General features: G+C 46.3%; 2 protein-coding genes across 5 annotated transcripts; one reads left to right on the forward strand and one right to left on the reverse strand.

The window, feature by feature from the left end:
• The first annotated feature begins 1 nt into the window (after position 1).
• Positions 2 to 14,641, forward strand: PPEF2 (protein phosphatase with EF-hand domain 2). The gene is made up of 17 exons (XM_032685560.1): positions 2 to 308; positions 3,044 to 3,228; positions 6,423 to 6,550; positions 7,021 to 7,078; positions 7,411 to 7,586; positions 8,437 to 8,551; positions 9,179 to 9,225; positions 9,655 to 9,821; positions 9,905 to 9,941; positions 10,026 to 10,175; positions 10,499 to 10,834; positions 11,620 to 11,805; positions 12,455 to 12,597; positions 13,104 to 13,210; positions 13,363 to 13,526; positions 13,837 to 13,924; positions 14,385 to 14,641. The coding sequence occupies exons 2-17, from the start codon at positions 3,168 to 3,170 to the stop codon at positions 14,564 to 14,566; spliced, it is 2,145 nt and encodes a 714-aa protein (XP_032541451.1). The 5' UTR covers positions 2 to 308; positions 3,044 to 3,167; the 3' UTR covers positions 14,567 to 14,641.
• On the reverse strand, positions 4,929 to 27,924 carry NUP54 (nucleoporin 54). 4 transcript variants are annotated; one of them, XM_032685591.1, is made up of 14 exons: positions 27,744 to 27,858; positions 26,194 to 26,355; positions 24,025 to 24,108; positions 23,791 to 23,925; positions 22,881 to 23,110; positions 20,631 to 20,818; positions 20,016 to 20,212; positions 19,281 to 19,335; positions 18,622 to 18,715; positions 18,040 to 18,147; positions 17,559 to 17,678; positions 17,127 to 17,237; positions 16,607 to 16,809; positions 4,929 to 5,015 (listed from the first exon to the last, which is right to left on the reverse strand). In XM_032685591.1, the coding sequence occupies exons 1-13, from the start codon at positions 27,793 to 27,795 to the stop codon at positions 16,681 to 16,683; spliced, it is 1,665 nt and encodes a 554-aa protein (XP_032541482.1). In that variant the 5' UTR covers positions 27,796 to 27,858; the 3' UTR covers positions 4,929 to 5,015; positions 16,607 to 16,680. The 4 variants fall into 4 exon arrangements, with proteins under 4 accessions (XP_032541482.1, XP_032541478.1, XP_032541480.1 ...); XM_032685587.1 differs by lacking the exon at positions 26,194 to 26,355 and having other exon boundaries at positions 27,744 to 27,855; XM_032685589.1 differs by lacking the exons at positions 26,194 to 26,355; positions 27,744 to 27,858 and adding an exon at positions 27,074 to 27,219.
• Positions 27,925 to 27,961: the final 37 nt, after the last annotated feature.

A 27,961-nucleotide genomic window follows, 5' to 3' on the forward strand; every position in this document is an offset into this window, starting at 1 on the left:
CCAGCTATAAGATGTGCGGAGTCCAATGTAGACATGGGCCATACATAATTATTTACTCTTGGGGGCAAGGCAGGATTATCACTTTCCCTAGTGCTACCTGGGATTTGCTTTCTTGGGAGAAGTATTTTGTTATTTTATCAATTAATCTGTAGCTCTTAAACTGTTGCCGTTTTTCTTTCAGCGAAACTTTCCCTCCAATGTCTTGCAGGTTTTTCCCTGTTAAACTCTCAGTAAGTCTGTCTTCCTGTTGCTTTCCATGTTCTGCTCATCTGTTCCCTCAGCTGCTGGACTGTCTATAAAATGGACAGGTTAGTGGAGCTCCTGTTGTGTATGATCCATGCAATGTCACTTTCCTGGAGTAGGATTCCTGTTAGCTGTGGTGTTCCTGGCCTGTGGGTCAGGCACCCAGTTCCGCACAGATCTGCAATGTGCACAGGCTCAGAGTATGTAGGATTTAGTTAATGCTGTCACTTGCTTTTGTTTTGAAGAAGTTAAAATAATATTTGTGCTAAGGCAGGAAGCTGACCTAGATTTTTGTTGTTCCTGTTTTGGGGTGCTTGATCCAAATGGATTTGTGTGAGTTTTCCTGAGTTTTGTGGTATTAGATACTGTTATTAAGCAAGTTGGCAGCTTGTGTTTGAAGACTTCCAAGAAGTGGTATCCAATGGCTTGTGAAGTTTCTGGAGTCTGGCTGTTATGTGTTTCTCTTGCCTGTGGAATATTACCTCTGGTGAACAGGGAACATGTTCCCTACATGTCTGTGGCTACTTCCCTACTGAAACTCTGAATGGTGGCCAGGAGCATGGAGAGAAAGGAGCAGTCAGGAGCTGCTCATTCCCTCAATGCATCATGTTGTCTTGCCTGGCTGTTTAGGACAGCCTGTATTTGAGCTGATGCTGCTGTTGAACTTAGCAAGTCTTCCAGGTTGTGCCTTTCTTTAGGAAGGGAAGGGTGCACCTCACTGTTGGGTGGATGAGGAAGAATCAGAGGTGCTGAGCAGTTGGACTGGTGGATTTTTTTCTCACTCCTCCCACCCCTGGAACAGGTTTGATTCCACTGGATTCTGGTTTACTGCTGTGCACTCTTTGGGCTGTGGCCCTCACAAAGATCTGAGGGTAATGAACTTGAAAGAGTTCACAGCTCCAGGAGCTGCTTGGGAGGGACCTGTTGATAAGCCTGTTCATATGATAAACAGGTTGGTGCTGTTGCCTATGCTGGTGCTCCACAGGTGCTCCTAGAGCACACTAATACTAAGCCATTTCCTGGGATGGATGGCCAAAATTTGTTTCAAGTAGGGCTGCCTGAATAATAAATGCCTTCGTTTTGCAGGTTAGGAAGGAAATGATGGAAAACTGTGTTCTGTGTTGCCAAAGGTAATCTTAATTCCAAAGTCCCATTTCAACAAAACAGGCAGTAGCCCTGAACGCATCCTTAAAGCAAAGTACCAAACCTTGTACTTAAGTGTTTGCTTCAGATCTGTTCTCCATTTTTCAAAAGTCATCTGGAAGTGTCCTAGTTCTTGAAAAAGGACTTTTTTGCTCATGTTTGCATTTTTAAGGGTATCTTTAGAGGTACTCATCTCGTTGAAGAGCTGAAGCCACCTCTTCCCCTTGAAGCTGGCACAGGAGGTTACAAATAAGAGCCCCTTAAGTGTTAGAGATCCTGGTTTTGTGTGCAATTGTCCCTTGGAGTAGTTAACCTGAAAAGTTGTCAGAGCACCTGCATTATTGAAGCATAAAGGCTGTAAAGCATTAGATGAAGTTGGATATAATTCAGTGGTGATTTCAGGCCACTTCTGACACTGATATGAAATGATGTTAGAATAAAATGAGAGCATTGCTTTGTACCTTCCTGTTGCATCATCCAGTTACTGTGAAGATGGCATGGTACAATTGGGCATCCTGGGCAAGGGAGAGAATTGCAAAACTTGCTCTGCCTTGGAACCTTGCCCATTCTGCAGTGTGGCTGAGCAGGGCTCACCTCCCTGAGCCAACACGGCACATGCTCACCTTACGCAACACCGGACGTGCTCCTGCCATCAGTATTTTTGGATCGGAGCTATTCTGGGAGGAGAGACGTGGGATGGGTGAAAGGAGATGGAAGGAGGCACAAGGATTGCAGGAGGTGAGAAAAGGAGCAGGACTTCTCTCTCTGCTGGGGAGAAGCACCTCTGTAGTTGCTCTGTCCAGACTCCTCAAAACCCTCTGAGCTGTGGCCTCCTGCAAGCACCAGGCTTAACATTTTTACAGGTGTTTATTTCCTTTCCTCCATTTCTCAGCTTTCTCCCCCCACAAATTCTGGGTTAGATTAAAAATCTAATCATTTTGCAATACAGCCTGGGGCTGCTTTGGCAGTAGTGTGTGACTGGATATTTTTACCAGGGGAAAGGTGTCTGTGAATGGCATTTTGATTGTCCTCAGAGTGAGATACTTCAGAATTTGACCTGATCTGGATATAGGATCTGTTTGCTCTGACCAGAGCTTCCTTCCAGTTACCAAAGTCTGGCTGTACTGCCCTTTTATGCTGGCAAGCGATGGCATAATGTGCTCCTACACTGTAGTATATGCATGAGGTGAAGGAAAGTAGTGTTTAACAAAGCTGATTATTTTCTTATGATAGGTAATTGTTGTTTTAGACTTATCTACCCTCTAGCTGTGGTACTGCACAGATAATAAGATTAAATACCATGTGTGTTCATCCCTCATAATGAGTTATCCTTCACAGGTGACTACATACATGAATATTTGTCTGCACATACTGACTGGTAATCAATCAACTTCATGGCTTTTATAGTTCCTGATCAGTACTGAAAAACTTTTTAGACATCTGCCATACAATGACAGTATCTAGATATGCAAGTAGGAAAGGTGCTGAACTGGTTCCTATTTATATAGCTGACTTGAAATTGGAAAGAGTGAGACAGAAATCCTCATTTTGGATCATCTGAAAGACACCCAAGTAGCTGGTAAAAACCTGATAGTGGTACTTGAGCATGAGAGGCCATCTGATCATTGATCTTAAGTGTTAATATATTTAATTGTAGGTTCTCAGGACCGTGGGACATGTTGCAGCTGTTTTGCTTCTGACTGAATGGTGTTTGCTGCATCTCTCTGGTGGTTTTGGTGACACTGGGCCAGTCTGCAACACTGGAGCATTGGTTGGAGAACATGGGATCTGGTAGTTCTGTAAATGTCGATTACAAGTACTCCCTGCAGAAGTCTGAAAAGGGTGAGTGATTCTTTGAGAAATCATCTTTTTCTGTTTGCTGTGTGTGCTTTAAGGAGGGTATGGTGGATGTGTTTGTGCTGGGTTACCTGGTTTTCCTGATAGCATTGAGGTGAGGTTCTGGATTTCAGGATCCTGTGACAAGGATTCTCAGCAGAAGACCAACAGGCTTGAGAAAACAGCAGCTATTTAGGCCAGGATTAGATTAAAATGAACCCAAACCTGACCAGATATGAAGCAGCAGTTCGAATTGACACCTAATGGCCTAATGACTTGCTAAGTGTGTGTTACCGGGTTCTGGCAGTGAGACAAACGTGCCAACCTGCTTGTTCTCCTGGGCTGTTTTCCAAGGCTGTTAGTGGTGCAGGACTGGTAAAGCAGAAGCATTAACAAAGCCAAAATAAACCTGGCTCTAAAGAAGGTGAGATGGTGTGGCTACAAAAAGCTGAAAAGCAAAGTGTGCCTTTTTTTCTAATTATATCAGCACAATGCTCTTAATCTCTGCTAATAATCTTAACCTGTTTATGGCTCTCAAAGCTGTAACGATCAATTTGTATGAAACCCTCTGTGTGACAGCACCAATTGTGTGTGCATGTGCCTAGATCTGCTGTGGAACAAAGGGACTTTGAAGGGGATTTTAAGCATAGGGAAACGTTAAAAATAAACTTTCACTTTTTTATTGTTTGTGTCAGGCATTGGCAGAACATCAGGATGAGGGCAACTGTTTGCAAGTGCTTTGAAAAGAAAAGGGGGATTGTGTTTAGAAACTAAGAAAGTAGGGATACACTGACTTTGTAGTTTTCGTTTGTTGAAAAACTCCACCTTTTAAGTTACTTGTCTATCACCCATAGCACCAGAGAACCATGGACTTTGTTAAGTTCAGGGTTATTTTCAGATAACATAGTGTAACATAAAACTAGTTATTTATTTGAAACCCTGCATTACATCTGATACTTCAGCAACAGTTTCCCATGGCAGTTAAACCTGTCTGAATTTCTTACCTTGGGTTCTCAATCCTTCAGATGTGGTGATCTGCAGATGAGGAGCTGCTTAGGACTTGACACCCACATGCGATGTGCCAGGTGTCGTCTAGTTTTACCTGTACCAGGTCCAGGGGCTGTTCCTTATGGAAAGTGTAGCCAGCAGAGCTGTTAAACTGGCCCTGCCCTTGAGTGAAGAAGGGGATGGATGGGGAGTCCCTCCTGTGAGCTATGCTGCTTACACAAGTGTTCATATTTTGGCTTGAGTGCTGCCACTCTGGCATGCTTTCAGGAGCTTATCATGATACGTGGCTTGGACCCTCATAAAATGTGGATGAATCTTTCTCCCCCTTTTTAATTAGTTTTATCTAAACTCCTACAAACCCTGCCAGGTGAAACTCACCCAGGTAAGCTGGTAAATTAGAATAACTGCCCTTGCAGGTATTGCAGAGTCAGTCTGTGTAAAAGCAGAATAAAAAAACAGTGCCTTGCCCATCTGAAGCTTAAAAATGCTGTGGATGGTGGTATATGTGCATTTGATAATGTGTCTTCCCTAAGTTCCATTTTTACTGTTTTAAAGGATCTGGTTTTGATTGGCATGTGTGGAGTCACCACTAGGAATTTCTTTCCAAGCCCAGCAGACCAGTAAGCATTTGCTCAACATGAGGGAAGGCTCAGGCACAGAATACAGAAGTTATACATGAATAACTGGCCGAGTCTTACCTTCTTGCCCATGATTTCACTGTGACTCAGTTCCCTGCTGCACAGCAGCTGTAACACTTTTCTTCTTGTGCTCTGCAATTCCCAGTGCTGAAACAGAACCATATTTAAAAGGATTATTATTTTCAATATGTAAGCCATGAGGATATCTTCTCTAGGGAAAGGTCACTGTTTCCTGCTGGAGTACGTGAGGGGTGGTTTATGTTATGTAATTAATACAAGGTAATTGAATTAATATGATCTCTTTGTCTCTTGCAAGCCTGGAGCAGCCTTTTGAATAGGGGTGGGGGATTTCCTTAATCACGTGTTTTGGTTTTTTTCCCCCCTGCATTCTGCATTGCTCTCTGCTTTGGTGAATGTGACAGGGCCCTCTCACAAACCATAATGCCAAGGGAATAAACCACCTGCAGCAGGGTTAGCTGCCTAACTCAGTTGTTTCCACTAGATTTCAGGGCCAGCCTGTGGACAGAGTAACCATCCCTCCCACCCTCATTTCAAGATGATGGAGAAGCATTGTTAGAAACTGTTTTAAGCACAGGGCTCAAGGGTAGGGATCCAGAAAGGAATGGGAAGGGACACAGTGTAATCAGAAGAGAAATGCCAAGTAGCAGAGCTGGTGCAAGTGGGGTCAAGGCCAGCTAGGGAGGATGGAAGAGTTTCTAGAGGTAGATAAAGTTCTGTGGCAGAACTTGAAAAAGGAAATGGGAAACTGTACCAGTGTACTTGCACACACCTTAACTGAAGTAATCTTTAATGAAACACTGGAATTGGGAAAATGCAGAAGAATGATTATGTTGAAAAGATCAGGGCAAACAGGTGTCATTCTGAAAGAAGTGCCTGGTGCTGATGATGGATTGAACCACAAACAGGCAGCTGGAAATTCCTGCCATCTCATTTCTTAAGTGGCCAAAGCTGTGTTTCCCTTTTCTCACTGTGGGTGGTAATTAGTCTTTATTGTGAGGTAATGGTATGTTAACATTTATGCTACAATAGGTTCCCTCAAGTTCTTCCAGAACTGCAAAAGCTGAGATATTTATTTGGCATAAAGGGAGGTAGACAAACTCTATATTTTTAAGGCTCTGGAAGGGGACTTGGTGTCTTATTTCCCCACATCTCTGTGTGGCCCAGGTAAATTTCTGGTTTCTTGAAACCTTGGGACCCAGAGACTGTAAGATGGACATTAAGATGATCAAGGGAGATTGAAAGGGAGGAACTGTCTATTAATATTGAAGAATGTATTTGGATTTTTAAGCAGTTAATGGTGGTGCTGAGAAGCCAGCAGTGGTGGCTAGGAGTGCTTCAGAGGTCTGGTCAGACAGGATCAGGTTAACCTCTTGCAATGTGTTGAAAAATGGATGATTTATTACCCTTAATATTTGGCTGTCAGAATACAATTAGTGAGGACTTTTCCTGAAAAAGGGAGGTTGCTCTACAATTTTCAGGGCTGGTGAAGGAGCAGTAGCAGGGTACCTCAGCTGGGTTCTGTTTGTCCCCCAGCTTTCAAGGCAGCTGTTTTGATCCAGCAGTGGTATCGGCGCTATGTTGCTCGGCTGGAGATGCGCCGCCGCTGCACCTGGAGAATCTTCCAATCCATCGAGTATGCCTGTGAGCAGGACCAGATCAAGGTATGGTGCCAAGGAAAGAGGGAAACACACAGCAAGGTGTTTCCTGTGCCACAGGCTTGCTCAGTTCTGTCTGCTGGCTGGTAACCCCGTAAGTTGCTTCAGTGGGCTAAAGATTGGGTTTCGTGCCCCCTTTTAGCTTGTTTGATTCCCTGCCTGCTTGTGGCTGATGAAACCTGAAGTTATGAGCCTTGAAAGAATCTTTGATTAAGATTCTCTTAGATGGCTGCCTTGCTGTCAGGCAGGGAGAAGGGAGGGCTTGTAGCTGTACTTGTGCCTGTTTGGCTGCAGGTAAAGCTGCTGTTTACCTTCATCACAAGGTATTCCAAACTTGCATTGGTACAGTGTGATTTGTTTTACATACCAGACAACATTAGAAGGGCAGACACAATACTTCCAGAAAGATGATCATGCTAAGTTGCCACTCTGCAGAATTTAATTCCAGGATGAATGATGGGCTCTCTCTCTTGCAGCTTCACAACTTCTTCAGTTACCTCATGGAGCAGTTCACGCCAAGCAGCAGCAAAGAGAGTAAGTTTCCCTGTGATATATTTGGAGCTGGATGCACCACTGCAGGTGGGGTCTCATGATCCCTGCTAAGCAGGGCTCTGCAGAGGCCGTTTCTGAAGCAAGAATCCATCTTGCCTGACACATACACATGGAAATTTGTCCCTATAGTCTTTCCCCCACTGCAAATTGTGTAATGGTTTCAAATCGGGACTCAGGCTCTGTGGGGGCTGAAATGCAGCTGAACCAAAAAGCTTTTCTCTGAAAATTACTAGAATGGTACCTTGAACTAATCAACTTTTTCTTGTCTCTCTCTTTTGAAAAAAATCAATTAAATCCCCTGATCTGCCATCCAGGGGATTTTATCAGTCGCATGTTCATAAGTGGAGAAAGCTACAAAGAGGCAGAGCTGGAAAAATACTGTGACTATGAATCCATAGAGGTGCCAGACTCCTACACTGGACCCCATCTCTCTTTCCCACTCCTTCCTGACCATGCAACTGCCTTGCTGGAAGCTTTCAAACAGAAACAAGTAAGGATCCCAACAGGAATTACACTTTCCCCTTCTCGGTGGGGGTGTAGGATAGATAACTTGGTTTTAGCCTTCCCAACAAGCTAAAGTGACTGGAGTGTAATGAGCTGGCAGGCTGTTAAACAGAGAGGGATGGAAATGATACGATATCTTCCCCTGCCATGGGAGTGGTTTTCTTTCTGAAAGCAATTCTGACAAAACTGAAAACTTTAAATGGGGGCACGTACCAGTATCAACCTGAATTTGATTTCTAAAGCAAGAAATCCATAACAGCTCATGTTGAACCTTTTTCTTATTTTTTGTTGAAATTTTTGCACTTGTAAAAAAGCGTAGTGTGACCCAGATGGAAACAGCCAATTAAAATGTTTTGTGCCTCTCAACTTTGACTTGCATTTAAAATGTAAATCGTGAGGTCTTTGAGGAAGTCCAGTACCACTTCAGCAGCACTAACAAAACAAGCCCTCGTACAACTGCAGTGTTCTGCTGCCATCCTCAGTCAAGGTGCTGAACTGCAGAATAGGCCAAAATATCCCTTCTCCAAAAAAAAGCCCAATTCCCAAAGCAAATGTCTTGCATCCTGACTATATTAAATGCTTACACCTTGGCTTTGAGCAAATGTATTTCTGCAGGACACATGGAAACTCATGGCTTGGTTTAATGTGGAAAAGCTAAGAAGGATCTAGAGGAGCAGCCTCTTACCTGTGATACTGGGCTGGAATTTCTGTGGAATATGTCCCAGGGCGAGTTTCTCCCATCTGGGCTGTCCTGGTGGGGCCTTTGCAGACAGAGCTGTGGTGCTGCTCAGAGGCCACTGATTTCCTGCTTTAATCCCTTGGCTTTCTCCCAGTAGCAGCTCCATGCTCGCTATGTCTTAAACCTTCTGCATGAGACCAGGAAGCACCTCAAGCAACTGCCAAACATCAGCCACGTGTCCACCTGCTACAGCGAGGAGGTCACTGTGTGTGGTACGTCAGAGGCTGTGGGATGCTCACGTGGGAAAGGCATGGAATGGTAGGGAAAGCACAATGCCCTCCTCTGTATTTAACATGGAACATGAAACACAAATGCTGTCTGTAAGCAAGACGTGTGATGCACTGAGAGGCAACTGTCTGTCTGAAATACCTGGGTTGTCTTTGTTCTCTCACCCCAAACTTGGAGAAGTTTTACTAAATCACAGAAACTGCCCCATTCGAGGACTGGCCTCAAAACTTCTGCATGCAGTCAGCTTCTGGAAAACAAAGCTTTCTCTCTCCAGTATCATGTTAAAGGAGAATTTAGTTAAGATTTGTTATTTTGTATGCAAAGCTTTCTCCCACATAATGACAATCTTGTGCTATGTTGTCACTGCAAGATATAAGCAAAATTTCTAAGTCACTCTTCAGCAGCTGGTGTATAATTTTAGCTGTCCTTTTGAGGCTTCAGCTCAAGCCTTACATCACGTCCAGGCACATTGCCTTACTGTAAGGAAACTTTGACTTTACACTTCCCAAAGTGTTTCAGTGGTTGTTAACTTATAAAGGATATACTTCATAGTAAGTTAGTGTCTTTTTAAGTTCAAGGTAAACACACTGACTTGTCCTTGTGCCTCTTAGGAGACTTGCATGGCCAGCTGGATGACTTGTTCCTCATATTTTATAAGGTAGGCACTGAATTTGGAGAGTGAGGCTGGCTGGGCATTGTGAGAGGTATCACATGGGTCATGTTGAGAAGTGTTTGCAAAATGGGGCCCTTCATGTCCAGTTCTCCAGGTCAGTTTAGTTGGCTTTAAAAGGCTTCATAAAGTAGCAGCTAGCTTATTCCCCTTGGTGACTTTGAAATCTGATATCTATGTCCATTTGGGAAGTGCCAGTGGGCATTTTTTGAGTGCTGATACCAATGGCAACCCTTGCTGACTTCCAGCTTCCACTGCTTTTGGCACTGGGGCGCTACAGGATAAAGCTAAGTCAGGATGTGTATTGTATAAGGTAACTTGGGACAGGAGTGACAGACTGTGCAGCTGGGGGGGGAGGAATATGGAGACCATGGGGAGGCCTCTCTTGTAACATCCACCTGTTCCTTGCTTTTACAGAATGGCCTTCCTTCCCCTTCCAAGTCCTACGTGTTCAATGGAGACTTTGTAGACAGAGGCAAACAGTCCCTTGAGGTCCTCATCATCCTCTTTACCTTCCTGTTGATCTATCCAAAGGAGGTTCACCTCAACCGTGGGAACCACGAGGACCACATGGTCAACTTACGGTACGGGTTCTGTGTGGGGCTGAGCGCCATGTCGAGGGTTTTGTGTGAAATCCCACTCAGCTGCTTTTCTCCTGTTCCTTTAGCTATGGCTTCACCAAGGAAGTGATGCAGAAATACAAGGTAGGCATATGTGTGTGTCTCCTTTATGTGTGAGACTTCGAAGAGTGGGTGCTTCATCTTTTCCTTTCTGACCTGCCCTTCTAGGTGCATGGGAAGAAAATCTTAAGGATGTTCCAAAATGTCTTCTGCTGGCTGCCCCTGGCCACCCTGATTGATCAGAAAGTCCTTATTCTACACGGGGGCATCTCTGACACCACTGACCTGGACATGCTTGAGAAAATTCAAAGGGACAAAGTAGGTTTTATTTCCTACTTCCCTTCCTTTGTTCTGCAGCGTAGTTCCCATTGCAGATTAAATCCATGTGCTCTCCCTTTGGTGCCATGTCTGAGCAGCATGGAGTCCATGAAGAGATCTGATGGGCATGGGGCCCAGCTGTAAACCTGGAATGGCACATCCAAGAGTTGCTAACATCTCCCACAGTTAATCAGCAGTTGAGGGCAGCAAAGGGAATTGGGGCTTGGAGGTTGGGTCACTTGGTCAGCCAATGGAAGATGATAGAGGTGGAGCTGTGGGTTTCCAAGCGGTGTGATCAGCTCCATTTCTCTCATTTCTTTCAGTTTATTTCTGTATTAAGAATGAAGAAAAGGAAGGAGTCAAATAGAAAAGTGGAAATGCGGGACATAAACGGGGAGAGCAAATCAGAGGCTGATGCAGCAGGGAACGAGGCAGCTCCCAGGCTATCTCTGCAGCCCCAGCCAGCCCAGGCTCCCAGCACGGCCAACAGGCTGGAGTTCTCCAGGTGGATCCGGCAGACGGTGCAGGAGCAAATCGACACGTGCCGCCGGCTGGTGGACATCAGCGAGTCGGAGCCAGAGGAGCTCACCTACTCCAGCATGGTCTCCCTGAAGTATGGGGATGAGCCGTGCCAGCCTCATCAGGAGGAGTGGCAGCAGGTGAGGAGTCTGTGGGGCCCTGAGCTTGGTGGGCCATGGGTGCCTCCTGCAGCAGTTGATCCTTCAGTGCTAAATAGCTAGTAAGGGCTGTATTGTGAGCATGTGATGATCTCTGCTGCCTGGGGATATTTTGTTAGGTACCTGTGCTACCTCCTTGGGGACTTTGGTTTCCTTGGTTTTCTTGTCTGTAATTCTCCTCTATGTGTTCTGTAACCATGGGTACTTATTCCACATTACATAAGACATTCCAGTGCTGCACATCTTTTCAGTGTAAAGCTGTATATTGAGGTCAGGGTTAAAGAGATTAAACTTTAATCCAGACAATGGCTACTGAGTCAGCACTTGCATTTCTGGAGGCTGCAAAATGTCCTGGGTAGAGAACAAAGGAGTTTAATACTAAGCCTGCATGTGCCCTCAGAATCTGGTGGGTGTTCTTGCCCTGGGACTTGTGCTTTTGGGATGGAGAAGGGCAAGCAAGGCTCTTGGACATCTTAGAGGCAGCAAAGGCAAAGCTTGTATCAGATATGATTTTTGGACACACCTCTTTCCCCAGGCACTTTGGGTGTGCCTGTAGCTTCAGAACAGTAATATTGTCATCTCTAAGGTGGCCCAGGTCTGTGACAGCTCAGCTGGAATGCAGGAAACATGTCTGCTCCTCTGCACTATGATAACTGCAGCAGTGCAGGGAAGGATTCAGAGACTGAGCTATATTTGCCTAGTAAACCCTGACAGGTGATATCTGCTGTGGGTACACTTTATTCAGTGAACTCTTCCAATCCTTTCAGATCTTAGACATTCTCTGGAGTGACCCCATGCCTCAGGAGGGCTGCAGAGCAAACAAGGTGCGAGGTGGCGGCTGCTACTTTGGGCCTGATGTGACAGAGAAGATCCTTGAGAAGTACAACCTGCAGTTCCTCATCCGCTCCCATGAGTGCAAGCAAGAGGGCTACGAGTTCTGTCACAGCCGGAAGGTCGGTGTGAGGGGGATGGCTCGTGTCTCCATCCTTCCAGGGTAGGGTTGCTGTAGGAGTGGCTTCTCTCAGCTCTGAGTTTCTTCCAGTGGGGCTTTAAGGACATGCAACACCACTGAACAGCCTTATTGGGAGTTTTTGAAGTGTTTCCAACTGTTAGGGCTGTCTGGAGCCATCTGCTCTGCTGGGGAAATGGCTGTGCGGGTAGAGGATGTTCTCCTGTGGGGCAGCAGGGAAGGTGTGAACCCACTTGTACCATGGCCCCTACTAAGTGCAGCTGTTCTTGAAGATGGCATACAAAAGGTGTTACTGAGCTGCTGCAGCCTAGCTCTGCTCTCAGAGGACTCAGTGTTGTCACTTCAATGACTTCATCAGGGACACTCTCTGACTCCAGGTAGTGGTTGCTGGGAGACCACCCTGAAATCACAAGCCCAACACGTGGCCAGGTCCATGAGATCTGTGCTGCCCTTGTGGAGCTCGCATGTGTAAGGCTTCCAGGCCAGCTGCAACCTCACTCTCCCTTTTCCACATAAAACATGGTGTGTTCACAGTCTGGATTCTGGATGGGATCACATGTGTTGTTTACATGTACATATATATTACAGGATGCATGTACTGACTCTAAGTGCCTCTCTTCTTTTGGGATTAGGTGCTGACCATATTTTCAGCCTCAAACTACTATGAGATTGGCAGCAACAGGGGAGCCTATGTGAAGCTGGGACCAGACCTCGTCCCCCACTTTGTTCAGTACCAAGCAAACAAGTCGGCCCATATGCTCACTATGACCCAAAGGCAAGGTGTTCTGGTTGCTCTGGATTACAAATCAGAATTCCAAAAGGGAGAACTTGGTGGGTTTTGAGAAACTTTGATTCTGGAGCTGAACTTCCACAGCTTGATTTTTCTAAATAATAGCCCTCAAGGAGGATTCAAACCTTGCGCAGAAGTTAGAGGGAGGCTCCTCAAGGGTTGAGGAGGGAGTGGTACAAGATCCCAAGGGGATTTTTTTTACAGGCTGCTGATTTGTTCAGTTTTTCTTTTCAAAGTCAGCTTTTAACTTTTGACCTCTGAGGTTCCCTTCTGCTTTATTACTTCACATATTGACGTGGGGATTTGCTGCATCAGCTGTGGGGAACTGTGCCCTGGGCATGCAGTGCCTTGCTATGAGCAGAAATGCAGCTGTAGCTGTGCAGAGCAGTTGGGTGAGGATCTAAGAAACCCACAGACAAGCCAGAGGACTGGGAAGGTGCAGCTTCTCTTGCAAGTCCTTTATGTGCTTCTCTCTGTTCTGCATCCTCCAGAATCAGCAGAGTAGAGGAGTCTGCCTTCCGAGCCCTGCGGGAGAAGCTCTTTGCTCACACCTCCGCCCTCATCAGCGCGTTCAAGGCCTACGATGAGGACAACACAGGTACAGCTGAGCCGAGGGATGTATAAGCTAATTCTCTGGTAGGACAAGGTTGAAGTGATAAAGTTGAGTGAGTGGCTGGTTGGGAGACCCCCTCACTTCATGTGCTTTCAGCTGCTAGTGTCGCAGAAGTCTCCACGTCTCTTTCCCTCCAGGAAGGATCACACTGAGCAACTGGGCGACGGCAGTGGAGTCAGTCCTGCGCCTGGGCCTGCCCTGGCGAATGCTGAGACCGCAGCTGGTGCGCAGCACGGAGGATGGCATGCTGGAGTACAAATCCTGGCTGGATGACCTGGCCATGGAGCAGCGGAGCCAAGAGGTAAGGACTACCAAGAGGTAGCTTTGGATCCAGGCTTTCAGGTGGGAAAACTGTGTTTCACTCTGAGTTGTGGTTTCTTTATTACACCCAGCAAATCCAGTGCTGCAATGGTCACAGCCTGGCAAAGTGCTGTTCGGAAAGGACAGGCTGCTGATGGTCCATGCAGTTGCATGGAGGGTCTAGCTATCACACACTGCTGGCACATTCTTGAGAGCAAGAAATGTTTGTGTTTATGGGGAGGTGTGCAGTAACCACTCAGGACAGAGGGCTGTCAGAAGGGTAGAGTGAGTCTGATCATGTTTTCTTTCAGCACATCCAGTCAAGCCTGCTGGAAGTCATTTACCGGAACAGATCCAACTTGGAGACAATATTCAGGATCATAGACAAGGACCATTCAGGTAAGCAGGTGTGCAGGGGGTGTTGGTGACTGCCTCGTGTTCCCTTCTACTTTAGGGCTCCCTTTAGTACATACAAAAGTGTTTTTATTTAACTGTTTAAGGCTTGGATCCTTTTGCTCCCTCCCAAGCTTCTGAAATGTCACTGCATGTTTCCACAAACAGGATGTGTTTTCAAGTGTGTGCAATCCAGCTAGAGAATTAATAATTCTTTTTTCTGGAGGAGTTCAGCAGAAAAATTGTGATGAGAACAGTGACAGTAATGCAACGTAATTGGGATCTGGAGTGTTACCTGCTTTCAAGTAGTAATCTCCATCAAATTACTTCGGGAAAGAGAAAACAGTCTTTGCCTTTTGTTCTCACAATTTGTATTATGTCTCTTTGCTGCTTTAAGTTGTGTTTTTAGTCAGTGTTCTCCACACCAGGAGATGGAGTTGCAGGCATGTGAAACGCTTCTCCACAGGTCTTATCTCGTTTGAAGAATTCCAGCAGACCTGGAAGCTGTTCAGCTCCCACATGAACATTGAGCTCACGGATGATGGCATCAGTGACTTGGTTCGCAGCATCGATTTCAATAAGGACGGGAACATTGACTTCAACGAGTTCCTGGAGGCCTTCCGCCTTGTCAGGCAGTGCCAGGCGTGAGAGCCCGCGCGGGGCTGCCACGTCCAATGCCTTCATGTCTGAGCAGCCGGGACTGTGTCCCACCCAACTGCAGAGTGCCTGCGGATGCCGAGCGGGGAAAGGCAAGGCAGGTACCCCAAGCAGAGACCAGCAGCTGTGACCCATTAGGGAGGCAACAGGCAAAATACATGCCCTGCAATTCTGACCAGTTGTACAAGAAGCTATATTTTAAGTAGAAGTGACTGTGCAAAGGGAAGATGTTACAGTTCTGTCTTAGTTACAGGTCTATCCAAAAGTAGTAAAATGGAAGTAAAGGTATTACTTGGTTTTAAGAAGGTAGCACCTGTTTGATCAGGAGTTTCCTTTTAATAAACAGTTTTTTCTAGACTGCTGTTTCTTGGCTGTTCTTGTTTTCCCTAGCTTGTGAGCTCTGTGAGCAGCAGTGCTGTTCCAGTGATGACACTTCTGCTGGTGTTCCTTTGCTGGGGTAAGCTTGTTCCATACGTTTGAAGCAACTAAATAAGTGCAGTGGAGCAATACTTTGGAAAAAAATAAAACACCTCCAAAGTGCAACACTGTTTCTAGCAGGGGCTCTTGTTTAAGAAAGTGATTGAGGTAATTGACTTTTTCAAAACCAAGGGAAGTGCTCCCTGTTAGGGGGCCTGTCCTTCACATTCACGATATTTTCAGTGTGGTACAACTGTAGCTAAAGTGGAGCGAAGTGTGGGGGAGTTTGAAAACCTTACAAAGCAAAAAAAAAAAGTATTTATCTCAAACATGCAGCACAGTCAGCCTAGCAGGGGAACCATGGCAGAAGAATTCACTTAAGCCACCTCAGCCCCTGAAAAAGAGAATTTTAGAGTCATTTGAGTTCTTTGAAGAGCCCATGTTAGAGCCTGTATTGCACAGTGGAACTGTGCTTTAATTAGAACTGTGCTTTCAAAAGTAAACGAGTCCTTTTCCTACTTTTTTCAAGTGTAATGAAACTAGGCTTCCACGAACACTCTCTCATGACTATACATGCTGCAGCATGCTTAGGCTGTATTTTTGTTTTTTCCATTTATCAAATTTTATGAATGGGATTTATTTTGTTTCGGTGGCTAATAGACAAAATTATTCTGCTTCCTCTGTTTCTGCTGTACAAACTCTTACTGCAGGTAACACAAGTTCTTTTGTTTCAGTTATTATCAGTGAATTTTTTAATGGGGGGGGGGTTAAAAACTGCTCTCCACTGCATGGAGTAGGTACCTGCCCTGCAGCACTTGCTACCAGGTAGGATGTAAGGGAGATGGCTCAGTGTCTTGGTTTGGGGACTGAGGCTGCCAGCAGCTCCGTGCCAGCAGGTGCCATCTCTGTGCCCATTACTTGCAGTGCCTGGAGCAGAGTGAAGTGCACTTACCTGGAGCTGTGAGCAGTGTCACTGATGTAACCGAGAGCCAACACCACACACCAGTTATTACAAAGTCAGACTGAATTTATTACTCTTGGGCAATTAAAAAAAGGCAGAAGACAACGTCCAGACATCCTGTTACTTAGAGGGGCACCAAAGCTCTGTATAAATCACATATGTAAAGTGATAAAAACAAGACCTGCAGATCTCTGCAGTCCAAAGGAAGAACAGAAACTGGAAAGAAGTTCCTGCAGCTTGCCCCAGTAAACTACTGGTATTGCAGGGACCAACATAGTTACAGCAACTAACATCCCCGTAATGATTTAACTTAACTGTTTACACAATGTTACTTGATTGTTTTAACAGAAACACGGAAGGGGGCTAAGCTTTCCACAAACCAAGTCACAAGTGAAGCAATCCCCTCAGCACTGCATTTCTAGGACAATGCTGTTGTAAAAAAAGGAGAGAAAAAAAATGTACAATAGTACATATAGTTTTATAGTAAACCAGTATCTGAACAGATTCAGTTTTCCTTCTTTTGTTAAAGCATATACAGCTTTACAAAATATAAACCTTCCAAAGGTCAATTTTAAAAGCTTAGAAGAGGCTTTGCTAATTCTAAAGGTAACAGCCAAAATACCATTGCTCCTACAAGATATGTTTTATTTTACCTCAACAGTTTTAGCCTTGGAAGGTGAACCATGAACTTGACTAACGTGTTCTGTGTAAGCCCAGCAGCATCCAGTCAACTGAAGACTCCTCCTCTGATGGGAATGCTCTCGTTCAGCCCATGTTCTATTAGCTTGATGTCCTCCAAGTCATCCTTGATGATGCTGATTAGGTGACTGAGCCCTTCTTGCTGCTGCTTCAGGTGCTGCAGGTAGTTAAAGAAACCAGTGTGAGCACAGTCCAACTTTGCAGACTGTAAGTAATATTTCCCAAAGGTGTCGTGACTGGTGCCCCTGGCACACGGAGAAGCCTGGCATAATTTCTTGGAAGAAGGAATAACAGCATTTTCTGCACTAAAAGCCTGACTCCATAGAGTGGTTTTGTATAACGTTGATGCACTGGCACTGAGAACAGCAAAAAGGACTTCATCAAACAATTCCAAGAACATGGCATTCTAGGTATAGTCAAGTGTGTATGTGGCTTAAATGAAGTTCAAAGAGGATTCTACCCAGTCATACTTACTTGCTTGATTTCCCTTAGGAGGTCTGCATCTATGTAATAGCGCTCTTCAGCTCGCACTGCTCCAAAGTGGTTCTGCATCCTGATCTGGGACATGAGCTCGTTCAGTCTGCCCTGCAGGAGAAACAGGCTTCAATCAGACATCTGCCAGAGCTCCATGTACTGCTCCTTGAGTCACCAGGACTGGAACCATTGCTGCTCATTCCATTTTTAAATGTTTTGGGAGATGTACAAAGGGCACATGACTCAAATACTTCCAAGAACTCCAAAATACTTAAGTACTTATTGGTCATGCAGCAATGTCTGCAATGCTACTCTTGGTAGCACTGCTGGACTGCTGACAGCTTTGCACAACAAATAGACATGCGTGGTTTGGAAAACTAACTTTTTTTTTTTTAGTAAGAAAAGAGTAGCAGAGTTCTATTAACTACTTACCTTGAACTGTGTTGGTGCATTAAGTTCACACTGAATTGTATCCAACTGTACACGGAGCTGCTCCTCATCTGCTTGGATGGCATAACCACTTTTCCTTTGGATCTCTTGCTTTATTAACACCTACAAAAGAAGCCTTATATGTTCAGTAGAGAAGACTTGGCCCATCTCTTTCCCCACCACTCCATTCATATGTCTTTTTGCCCTTCTTCCAGCATGGGTTTCATTGGACTTTTCTGTCACTTTGCTGCTCTGAGACACCCAGGAGCCACAGGACTGCCCTGAGAAGGGAGAGGGAAGGTTCCCGAGTACTGTGGACCTGAAGCTTTCCCCAACAGCTCTGCCTGGTACTTAAATGAAAGCCGTTTAGCTGAAATCAGAACTTCCTTATCAACACTGGTTCTGCACAAGCTGGCACAGGTCCTCCTGCCATCTCTGGAACCGGACTGTGTGTCAAAGGAGCTATTTACACTACCCCTGTTACCTGTAGTGTTCTGTGAGAAAGCGCCATCAGCTTCCTTTTGTACTGTGCAATTTTTGCCATAGTGGTCGTTTGGTTTTTCTGCAGCTCGCTGATATCTTCTGATATTATCTGCAGAGGACATGGAGGCAGGTGGAAGTCAGAGGAGTTTGTGATAACAGAACACATCACTCCTGATTTGAAATGGGGAGTTTCACAGCAGTACACAGCCCAGCAACTTCGTGTCCTTGCCATAGATGCTTTTAGAAAGCTTTCTGCTACCTCAGCTCTTCTGCTTTGTATTTATTTTCATCTGCAACTGGGATTTTCAGAAGGCATTGGCAAACTGGTTGCCTAAATGAGAGTCCATACCAGTATACCTTCATTGAGCTAGTCTAATTTATTCTAACAACACAGCGAGCTTGACCCTGAAACAGAAGCGAAACCATGCTGGTCCCTTTTGGGCAAAAGGTATATTTAAGAAATACATTAAGAACATGGTTCTGGTTTCAGTTTTCAACACACAGGAGGCACAGGGGGAGGTTTATTTTAATAGCACATCCTTCAGCAGTAGCAAGCAGTTGTGATAAAGATGAGCAACCTTACATCTAATCGAGTTTGATGCTGCTTGGTCATCTGATCTTGGACCTTCAATCTTCTCAACAGTTCCTTGAAACCCACCATTGGCACAGGAATAAGCCTACAAGAACACAAATGTTTCTTGCAACACATTTATTTTTTTTTTACTGGACATGTGGTATAGATTAATAATTATGAATAGAGTCTAATATGGAGTTACAGATAATCATGGCCTCTTGTAAGCTAATAAATAAAAATATCTTCTTTTGCTAAGCTCTAGTGTCCTCACTATTCCCAACAACCTGGTCTTTTGTTGTAAAGAAATCAGCCCAAATTATCTGTAGCTACTGAGGGTACAAAGGTGCATCACCTCCAACTGCAAGAAGAGGGGAAAAAACCACAATGGTTGCAAAACATAAGTCACAATAACTAGTGTATGCAATGGAGGACACCACCGTTCTGAGTCATGGGAATAAGGCTCTTTATCCTGACAGCTCCTAAGCACCTAAATGGGTAAAGGGATTAACAGAGGCACTTCTAGTAATCTTCAGTGTTTGCAAGGAGATAAACACTTGGCCAAGTTCTTCTCTAATATGCTTCTTGCAAGTTACCTGGAGGGTACTATGCAATTATTATCTTTCTCCCCTTTCCAAGTTTTGTTGCAGTACTCAGACTGTTGGACTTACTTGTCAGGATCAGGATTATCAACTTTGGCTTGTTCCCATATAATAGGATCAACACCTGGAAACAACAAAGGAATTTTTTAGTATGGATAAATCTGAATAGCTTCCTCATCTTACAGCTCTTAAGCAGGAAAAATTGCTCTGGCATACACAAACCCTATGAACTATGCTGAACTGTTACACAAACGAAGGTTAATTAAATGAGGGTAGTTATTAAAAGTCCTGTTCCTGAGCTGTGGCAGTAAGTTCAGTCCCAAAGGCTGTCACATACTCCTGCTTGTTTGAGGGCAGGGGAAAGGAACAACCCATAGGTGATCCCATCATATAATTAATACATTAAAGGGAGAAATTCCTACTGTTTCCACTGTATTCCACACTTGGGTCATCTGTCCTTTTAAAGTTGTGTAAAAAACCCAAATATTAAAAAATCAGTAAATAAGTGATCAAAACCCAAAACCAGTTGGCAAAGTAATCCCAGCAGGAACTAGCTCTGATTTTTCTGCAGGAGTAGGCCCAGTTCTTTTTGCAATCCTGATTTCATAGCTTTTCATATCTTAAACACAGACACATATTAAAGCTATAGAGGTAAAGATAAGTTATCTTATGAAATGGCATGAAGAACACTTGACTACTCTAACACAAAGCTGTATGTGCACTCTGTGTAGCTCTCGTAGCTTTCAAAGGTGTTTTCCAGTGGGGTGACACCTGCATTTATCCCAAAAAGCCGAGCCCACGTACCAGCAGGAGGGTTCTGCAGGAGCTGCTTGACCTGTGCTGGGGACAGCTCTGTCCTGGCCATGGAGAGGCTGACCCCCAGCTGCTGCAGGGATGACTTGATGTTGGCTTGTTCGAAGTGGGCGTAGAGGGTGGTGGCAGGAACTCTCCTCGAGGTGCCGTTGGGCGAGCGCTCCACAACGTAAATGATCACCTCCGTCCTGAGCAAGGCAAAGTGCGGAATGTCGGGAAAGGGGCAGCAGCTTGCAGGAACTAATACAACAAAACCAGCCTGAAATCCAACTGACCACTTCTCCTGGCTGGCTCTTAACTCCCTTTAGCCCACTGAGATGTGAAGTACCAGTAACTGCAGGGTTTAACACAGCGAGGCAGAGAGGGGAAAGCTGTGCATACCATTACATTATATGGTGACACCAGTACTACATTGGGAAGAACCCAAAACCTCTGGAAAGGTTTAATGCCTTAATAAAAAGCAATATGAAGGAGTGAGAGATACAAATCAAACTCAGGATGAACAGATCCAAAATCAAGGAGAAGGGGAGGCAGTACACTTAAGCACCAGCCCTCTCCAACACGCAGTCCTGGATAAAAAGGCAGAACTATGGGAAGTTCACATACTGGTCATCTGGCATCGTTTTAACCCCTTCGACGTTGACAGTGAGGGTCTGGTTTCCCCCCAGAATTTTGTGTAGTGACTCCACGAGCTGCTGCTGCTGGCTTCGAATATCTGCTTCTTTTCTGTTAAACACCAAAACCACGAGGCCATCTTCATCTTTGTTGTTGGGCATTAGACTGTAACCCACAGCCTGCAAAGGAACAAATGAAAAATGAGGATGTATTACTCACCAAAAGCATATCCAATGTGGCATGAAGGGGACAGGATAAACCCCTCTGATTAGAGCAATTGGTTCAAAATTTAACTTACAACATACTCAGAGCTGCAGAAACATAAAATCAGTCCTTCTCTAAATCATTCTCTCACACAAATATCAGCAGAGCAGCTTCTGAAACAGTTTGGATTTTTACAAAAAGTTCCTAAGTAGCAATTTCCTATCTTACAGAAAAACCTATGGATTGGGAGTTCAGCAGCGCTGACAGCAAATCAGGAACATTTTAAAATTTATCCTTTTCCCAAACTGCAAAAGGGACCAGAGGACCAGACCTCATTACATGCAGAAGCAGAGTGGCAGCTTTCATCTCCTCTTGCCTAAGAGCTGTCACACCAACATACCACAGGTGACAGGGTGGACAATGGGAGCTTTTTGAGGCCCTGACACTGCATGTGGGTGGGTGACCCGCACCTTTCCCCTCCTGCAAGTTCAGCTGAAGAGAGAAACAAGTTGGGGATGTGCCCCAGAGCCTGGTTTTGTCAGCAGTGAGTAATCCCCTGCCACAGTGAGCCTCACAGAATCAGCCATCCTGTCATAGAGCACAACAGTGACAGTCAGGGAAGAATTTGGTTTTAAGCACATCGCTCCTCTGCTATTTCTGTTTTAAATAAATAAATCCTTCATGATTTTTTATGCAACAAAGTATTTTCAAACTATGACATTTTATTTACTTAGCTGTGGTCCTTCAAAGAGCAGCCTGAAACACATACTTTAGAAGTACACTTTTCTTGGCTAAGAGCTGCGTGCTTTCCATTTGCCCTAGATCTGGAAGTGTGTACAAGTGGATTCCTTGAACACCTGTGAAACCCTCCAGGTAATGCCTCATTCTTATCAGGTGCCTGACGCTTTCAGAGGCAATAACCAAACTAGCTTATGATGCTTTGTTCCTGTCCCTGTGCCACCAACTTCTCCCTATTTTATTCAGGCATCTTCCATTGCTGGCATAGATGGGATTTTTCAGTGTTTCACTTAAGGTATATGAATTCATAACAGCATTAGAAACACTCAAGTCATAGGTACCAGAGTGAACCTAGTATGTGGCATTGTCTAAAATGAAAACCACTCTTTTTGGTAAATAAAACACTAAAATAATTGAGTTTCCATGACACAACTTACACTTGGCAATTTTTCAAAGCCTCTAAAGCAATTTCAGACAACAACTTACAATAAAGTAAGCTTCCAGGTGCATTGCCAACAAAATATCCAAGGTAACACTGAATAAGGCGATGCAACACAAGCCAAACATTTGTTAGGCAGGCACTTGGCTGCTGCAAAAATTTCATACAAGTCTCATGATGTGCATAATCAAAACTAGACTTAATTAAGTATTAACCTACATTCAGGTCTCAAAGTAAGAATCAGCTTGGGGAAGGAGGGTATCACCACACCTGCCCCAAATCCCTGCCAGGCCTGAGGCTTAGCAAGGCAGTTCAGCGGGGGTGGGATTGGTGGAGGATGAAGAGCCATGAATTCTCTGTCCACAGGAGAACTGCTGACCATTTCAGACAGGGAATGGAGCATGTGAGCTCATACAGTGTGAGCACGGGACGGAAAAAGGCACAGATCTGAAGGCTGGTGGACTTTAAACCTGGCACAGGCCAGGTTCATAGAGGGTTATTTTAACACAGTTATTTTACACGGTTTCTGTCATACTGTCACTTCCACAAATACACATTAAAATTCATTTCCAGAGACTTGCTCCAGTGGCACACACACTAACCTGAATGCTATCAGAAAATGTTACTTTTATGATCCACATCTGGGCTCATGATCTAGTCCCTCCACACCACCCAGATTTCCAGCATCTTCGAACCTTTTAATGAGCATGCACCAGAACTGTGTGGATTACCTGGAAAAACACTGTTTCAGAATACTCTTACCGGTAACAAAATCTGATTTAACACCCATGAGATGCTCAGACTCAGCAAACAGAATAAGGGTGTCAGAGCCCTTTGTGGGCAGCTGTACAACTCCTTACCTTAAATCTGCAGAAGGGGTTTTCCTGTGTGAACTCCACAGGAGCGATGTTGTTGTTGAAGTACCCTTTGCCCGTTCCCCAGAAGGCCTGCAGCTGATTCCACTTGGCCAGGATGGCATCCCTCTCATCCCCCAGGAGCGTCGGAGCCGACAGGGCACTGGCTGTATTGATGAGCTGGTTGGACTGGGCGGGTGTCTGGGCAGGCTGGCTGAACAACCCGCTTCCTAACGCTGTGGTGGACGGAAGATCCAAATTAATTCCTTGACTAACCATGCCAGACTCACTTACTATCACCTATCATTGGCACCGCTTCACATTCTGAGAAGCAGAATAAAAGCACAGAATAAATAAATAATTTTTTTTTACTCCTAATCTTCAACTACAACAGTAGTTCTTGAATGCTGAGTTAGAAGAAAATTATTTTTTCTTTATTCTTTAACAAGAGGTCTGTACTGATCCACAGGATCATCTGGCACCTTCAACATCTAAACCTGAAGGGCAGGTTGGTTGTTACAAACTCAGCAGACTCAGAGCCTGCAGCAGCTCATTACCCAACTCGCATTTAAACATGTGAGTTTTAAATGCTGTTTTCCTCCCCTTTCTAGTAATGCTGTGACTGCAACATCAATTTTGTAACTACATTTTCTACCACCACTAAACTAAAGGGGTACATGTTGTCAGAAGCTCAGGAACTCTCTTGAGCTCTAGTAAAGTTAGTTAAGAAAATGGTAAGTGCTGCAAATGTAGGCACTTCAAATGCCAAATTTCTGAGGGAGTCTCCCTCAATCAGGAGGTAAGTGTGTAACAGCCTCCTTTTACAGTACACTTCTGTCCTGCTACCTGAGTAACTGTGACAGTCTTACACTCTCACTGCAAAGAGAGGGCTAAGTGCAGAGAAGGCCATACTCACTGGTCTGCTGCTGCTGGGTTCCAAAGCCTCCAAAGCCTAGCCCAGTTCCCAACCCACTACCCAAGCCAGTTCCAGTTCCTGTGCCAAAACTAGTGCCAAATCCAAAGCCTTTGTTCTGGGTGGCACCGAAGAGTCCTGGGGGGAAAAGGAGAGGATTTTTGAGAGGAGGATAGTGGCTGTGCAATCCAAAGCACTCGTGGGTTGTTCTAAAGCCAGCAGGTCAGACTCTCTTACCGCCGGTGCCCGTGTTGGTGGGAGCAGAGAAGCTGAACGCCGGTGCTGCGGTGGTGGTGGTGGTGCCAAACCCTCCGAACGCTCCTGCCAAACAAAGAGCAGGAGTCAGGCAGCGGCTCACGGAGCGGACACAGCACCACGAGCGACCGCACTGCGGGGTGTGATGAGAACAGGTCTGACACATGGATGGGACATGTCACAAGCATGTGCTTCACAACGGTCTGGGGGATCGAGCTTGTTGTCTGAGGAAATGGGGGAGAAAACAGGGACCAGAAAGCCAAAACTTGTGTGATGTGTCAAGAGAGTAAACAAAAAGGCAGCTGTCAAGTGACATCCTGTTCCTTTACCAGTGGGATGTGCTTTCCCTTGTGACAGACACAACTAATGGTAGTATTGCTTACATTCATTCTCAGGAACACCTCTGCTCAATGTCACTACTGAGTGTTTAATAAACAACCTGATGTTTTCTAAACTTTTCAAACACTGCTAACCCTTTGAAATAAATCACAGCCTGAGGCTGGCGTGCCCACGGTCACGGTGCTTACAGGGAAAATTCACAGCTAAAATTCTAGAAGGTCCTTTCTTCTTTAAGCCTAGATTCCCTATCATCTTCCCCGTTAAACCTCCTTCAGAGATTCAACCACTAGTATAGGAAGATGGATGCAAAAGCAATCAGCCTCCCACAGATTTTCAGGAAAAGCAGTCAACGGGCAGCAGCAGAAGGCCTAAGGGAGAGCCTGAGCTCCAGTGGTGCCAGTGCAGCACTGGCCCAAGGCGCAGCCTGTGGAGTGCTGACAGCCCAGGAAACCAAGCTCTCTCTGTGTCTGCCTGGTTTTACATATGTTCAAATGAAAAAAGACACTACAAAGGATTTGTCAAAAAGATGCTGCCGCTGCTAACTCACATGCCTATGCTGAAAAAAAAAAAGGTTCTTTAGATCTACTACACTCTCAGTCCTCCTGTACACAGTGAAGTTAAAAAGCTTAAACCAAGGCTGATGTGCCATCACATTTTATTTCCATTCAGCAGTCATATTAATGCCAGTGGTTGTAAGAAGTTGTTCCCTCTAACACCTATATTTCTGTCCTACCAGCGAGTGAAACACCCTGTCAGGAGCACTGGCAGATGACACAGTCTCTACGTGGTTTTGTACTCTTTAGTCATCATTTCTTTGAAAGGGATCTGAGAGTGCAAATCGGGAAACCAAATTAAGTACCCAAGTTCTCTTTTGGAGCAGCTTCAAATTCAGCCAAAGAAATACAGCCCAAGAGTGTCCCCAGCAAATAAACCCAAATAAAACCAGGTCCCTGGGGTGCACACAGCAGGTGACAGTCGCTGACACAGGGAGAGATGGCACTGTGGAATGGATGGAATTCCTATACGAGCAGCGGCAACGGGATCCCCGGGATAATTCCACACGAGCAAAGGCATTAGAAATCCATCCAGCCCAGCGTTTTCACATGAAATGGGAAAGATTTAAGGTGAAATTACATCACTGATGGTTCTATGTGGGGCCACGAAGGGTATTCTTAACCACCGCCCAGCACACCCATGACGCCCAGGGCCCTTCCCGGAGCACCGAGCTTCCCCCCCCGGAGAGCCGGGGAGGTTTTGGGATGCTCGGCAGCATTTGGGGAACAGGTCAGGGCTGGGCTGTGCTTTTGTGCCGGTCGTATACAATTTGTTTCTCCACAGAAACTGCTGGGGTGTGGTGCATTCATGACAGCCAATGCAAGGCCAATGAGAACACAGGGGGAAGATGAAAACATGACTGCAGCAGTCCAAGAATCTCATGTCAGGAAACGTGGCACAGGGAGCAGCTCTGGGGTTGCTCGGAATCGCCTGGATCTGAATGGAGACCTGACGGCGCCGTTTGGCTCTGACTGAGGCCCAATTTCAGACTGGTGGGTGACCCCAATTCATTCCCATCTCAGAGACTGAGTATTTGGTACAGGGTTGTTTTTCCTTTAAAAGCTATTCCTTCAGAATTTAACAGGCAAAACCCCTACAAGCCTATGGCTCTCAGACCCACTCCACTTCCAGAGCTTTTCTCCCCAGTCTTCACTGGATATGAAGATTAGTACTGTCCCAGATTCCCAGTTAGGGATGTCATTCTTGGACCCCTGCTAGGAACATTTACCACAGAACAAGTATTTCCGCATTATCTACCTGCACTTGCCAGACTGTTACCAAAATTGAACGGTGGAGTTGAGGTAGTGGAAACACCGAAATTCCCAATATTAAAATTCACCGCGGGATTAGCAGTTAATCCGAAACCCCCAAAATTAAACCCACTGGCAGTGGAGTTTGCAGTTTCAAGCCCACCAAATCCTGACGAGTGGGAAGCAGAAAAAGAGCAAGGCAACATTAGTTCTTCTGAGTAAAAGGCAGGAGAGAAAACCTGAAACATTTTTACATCCCCGTGGACCAGACAGGCACAGTTAAAAACAAGAGTAAGGTATTATTTATTGGACACAAGGAGGGCAGTTAAAAGCTCCACACATCACTGCTGGAAGTGTGAAAACACACCTCCAGCAGCTGAGGCACTACACATGCCTCAGTTATTCCAGGGTGGACTTACCCGAGTTACACCCCAAAATCTGCCCACCCCAGCCTTGCTGGTGAATTACCTTCTGCATCCCATCTCAGTGTGCCCAGGGTGCAGCCGGAACAGGTTCATGCTGCACAGACAGTGGGAAGACCTGGGGTGCGATCCCAGAATTCCCTCTGATATTGGGCTGTGTGTGTAATAAACCTTCCCACGGTGTACAAACAGCACAAGGTTATTCTTCACTTTCAGAGGGGGTCAGAAAGAGCGTGTGGAACACTCGGAGTGGGAAATCACACAGTAAAATTCAGGTTAGCTGCAGTGAACATGGGACCTGCCCAAAGTACTTGCTCAGACGGTCTACTAGGAGCCAGCAATGATTTATTTTACCAAGTGAGCGTAAGGAAGGCTCAGGCTTACACTTCACCGCGACTGACAGCGACAAAATAAGAGGGGGAAAAAGGTTTTTCTTCCTTTACAAGTTAAAAATGCGTGTTTTACCTTGCCCAAAAGCGAACCTCCCAGGGCACCTCATCCAAGCGTGACCGTCATTGCAAGCAAAGTGCTGCCCGGAGTGAGCCGCACGGCCCCGTCACGGGCGCCCCGGCAGCGACTCGCGGGTCCCGTCGTGGCCGGGGGAAGGGGGGGGGCACTGAGGGGCGGCCGTGAGGGGACCGCGCAGCCCATTGGTCGGGGGGCGCGCGCCGGCCGCCACCGCGGTTCCCATTGGGCGGGGGGGGCACGCGCGGGCTCTGAGGCGGCCACGGTTCCCATTGGCGGGGGGGCGCGCGCGGGCTCTGAGGCGACCGCCGTTCCTACTGGCGGGGGGGCACGCGCGGGCCGCCACCGCGGTTCCCATTGGAGGGGGGGCGCGCGTGGGCTCTGAGGCGGCTGCGGTTCCCATTGGCGGGGGGGCGCGCGCGGGCCGCCACCGCGGTTCCTATCGCGTGCGGGGCACGTGCGGTTCTCAAAGCCGGGGGCGCACGTGCTGCCGGCGGCCGTTCCTTATTGGCGGGGGGGCACGCGCGGGCCGCTGAGCGGGCCGGGGATCTCATTGGCCGAGGGGCAAGCGCCGCGGTTCCCATTGGCCGGAGGGGGGGCGCGCGCTGCCCGCCGCCCGGCTCCCCCCGCCCCTCCCGACCCCGCCCCGCCCCGCTCCCCCTGCGCTCACCGCTCGGGTTGGCGGCCCCGGCTCCCGCCGTCGCGCCGAAGTTGAAGGCCATGGGGCCGCTCGGGTGGCGGCGCGGGGGGAGATCCCCCGCGGGAGGCGCGTGTGAGCCCCCGCGGCGGTTCCGGCCGCGAACAAAACCGGCCGCACGAGACACCGCCTCTGCCGCCAAAGCGCTTCCGGGTGGTGCGGCCGACGCGCGGGCGCCGGGCGCTTACGTA

The sequence above is a fragment of the Chiroxiphia lanceolata genome, chromosome 4 (assembly GCF_009829145.1).
Source record: "Chiroxiphia lanceolata isolate bChiLan1 chromosome 4, bChiLan1.pri, whole genome shotgun sequence".
Classification (NCBI taxonomy): domain Eukaryota; kingdom Metazoa; phylum Chordata; class Aves; order Passeriformes; family Pipridae; genus Chiroxiphia; species Chiroxiphia lanceolata.

Excerpts from the sequence above, each read along its gene's own strand:
- PPEF2 (XM_032685560.1), top strand. The coding sequence starts at position 3,168 with ATGGGATCTGGTAGTTCTGTAAATGTCGATTACAAGTACTCCCTGCAG. Across the intron at positions 3,229-6,422 it reads CCTGCAGAAGTCTGAAAAGG|CTTTCAAGGCAGCTGTTTTG; the intron begins GTGAGTGATTCT and ends TTTGTCCCCCAG. Across the intron at positions 7,587-8,436 it reads AAGCTTTCAAACAGAAACAA|CAGCTCCATGCTCGCTATGT; the intron begins GTAAGGATCCCA and ends TTCTCCCAGTAG.
- NUP54 (XM_032685591.1), bottom strand. The coding sequence starts at position 27,795 with ATGGCCTTCAACTTCGGCGCGACGGCGGGAGCCGGGGCCGCCAACCCG. Across the intron at positions 24,109-26,193 it reads TAACAGTCTGGCAAGTGCAG|GAGCGTTCGGAGGGTTTGGC; the intron begins GTAGATAATGCG and ends TTTGTTTGGCAG. Across the intron at positions 17,238-17,558 it reads ATGCACCAACACAGTTCAAG|GGCAGACTGAACGAGCTCAT; the intron begins GTAAGTAGTTAA and ends TTTCTCCTGCAG.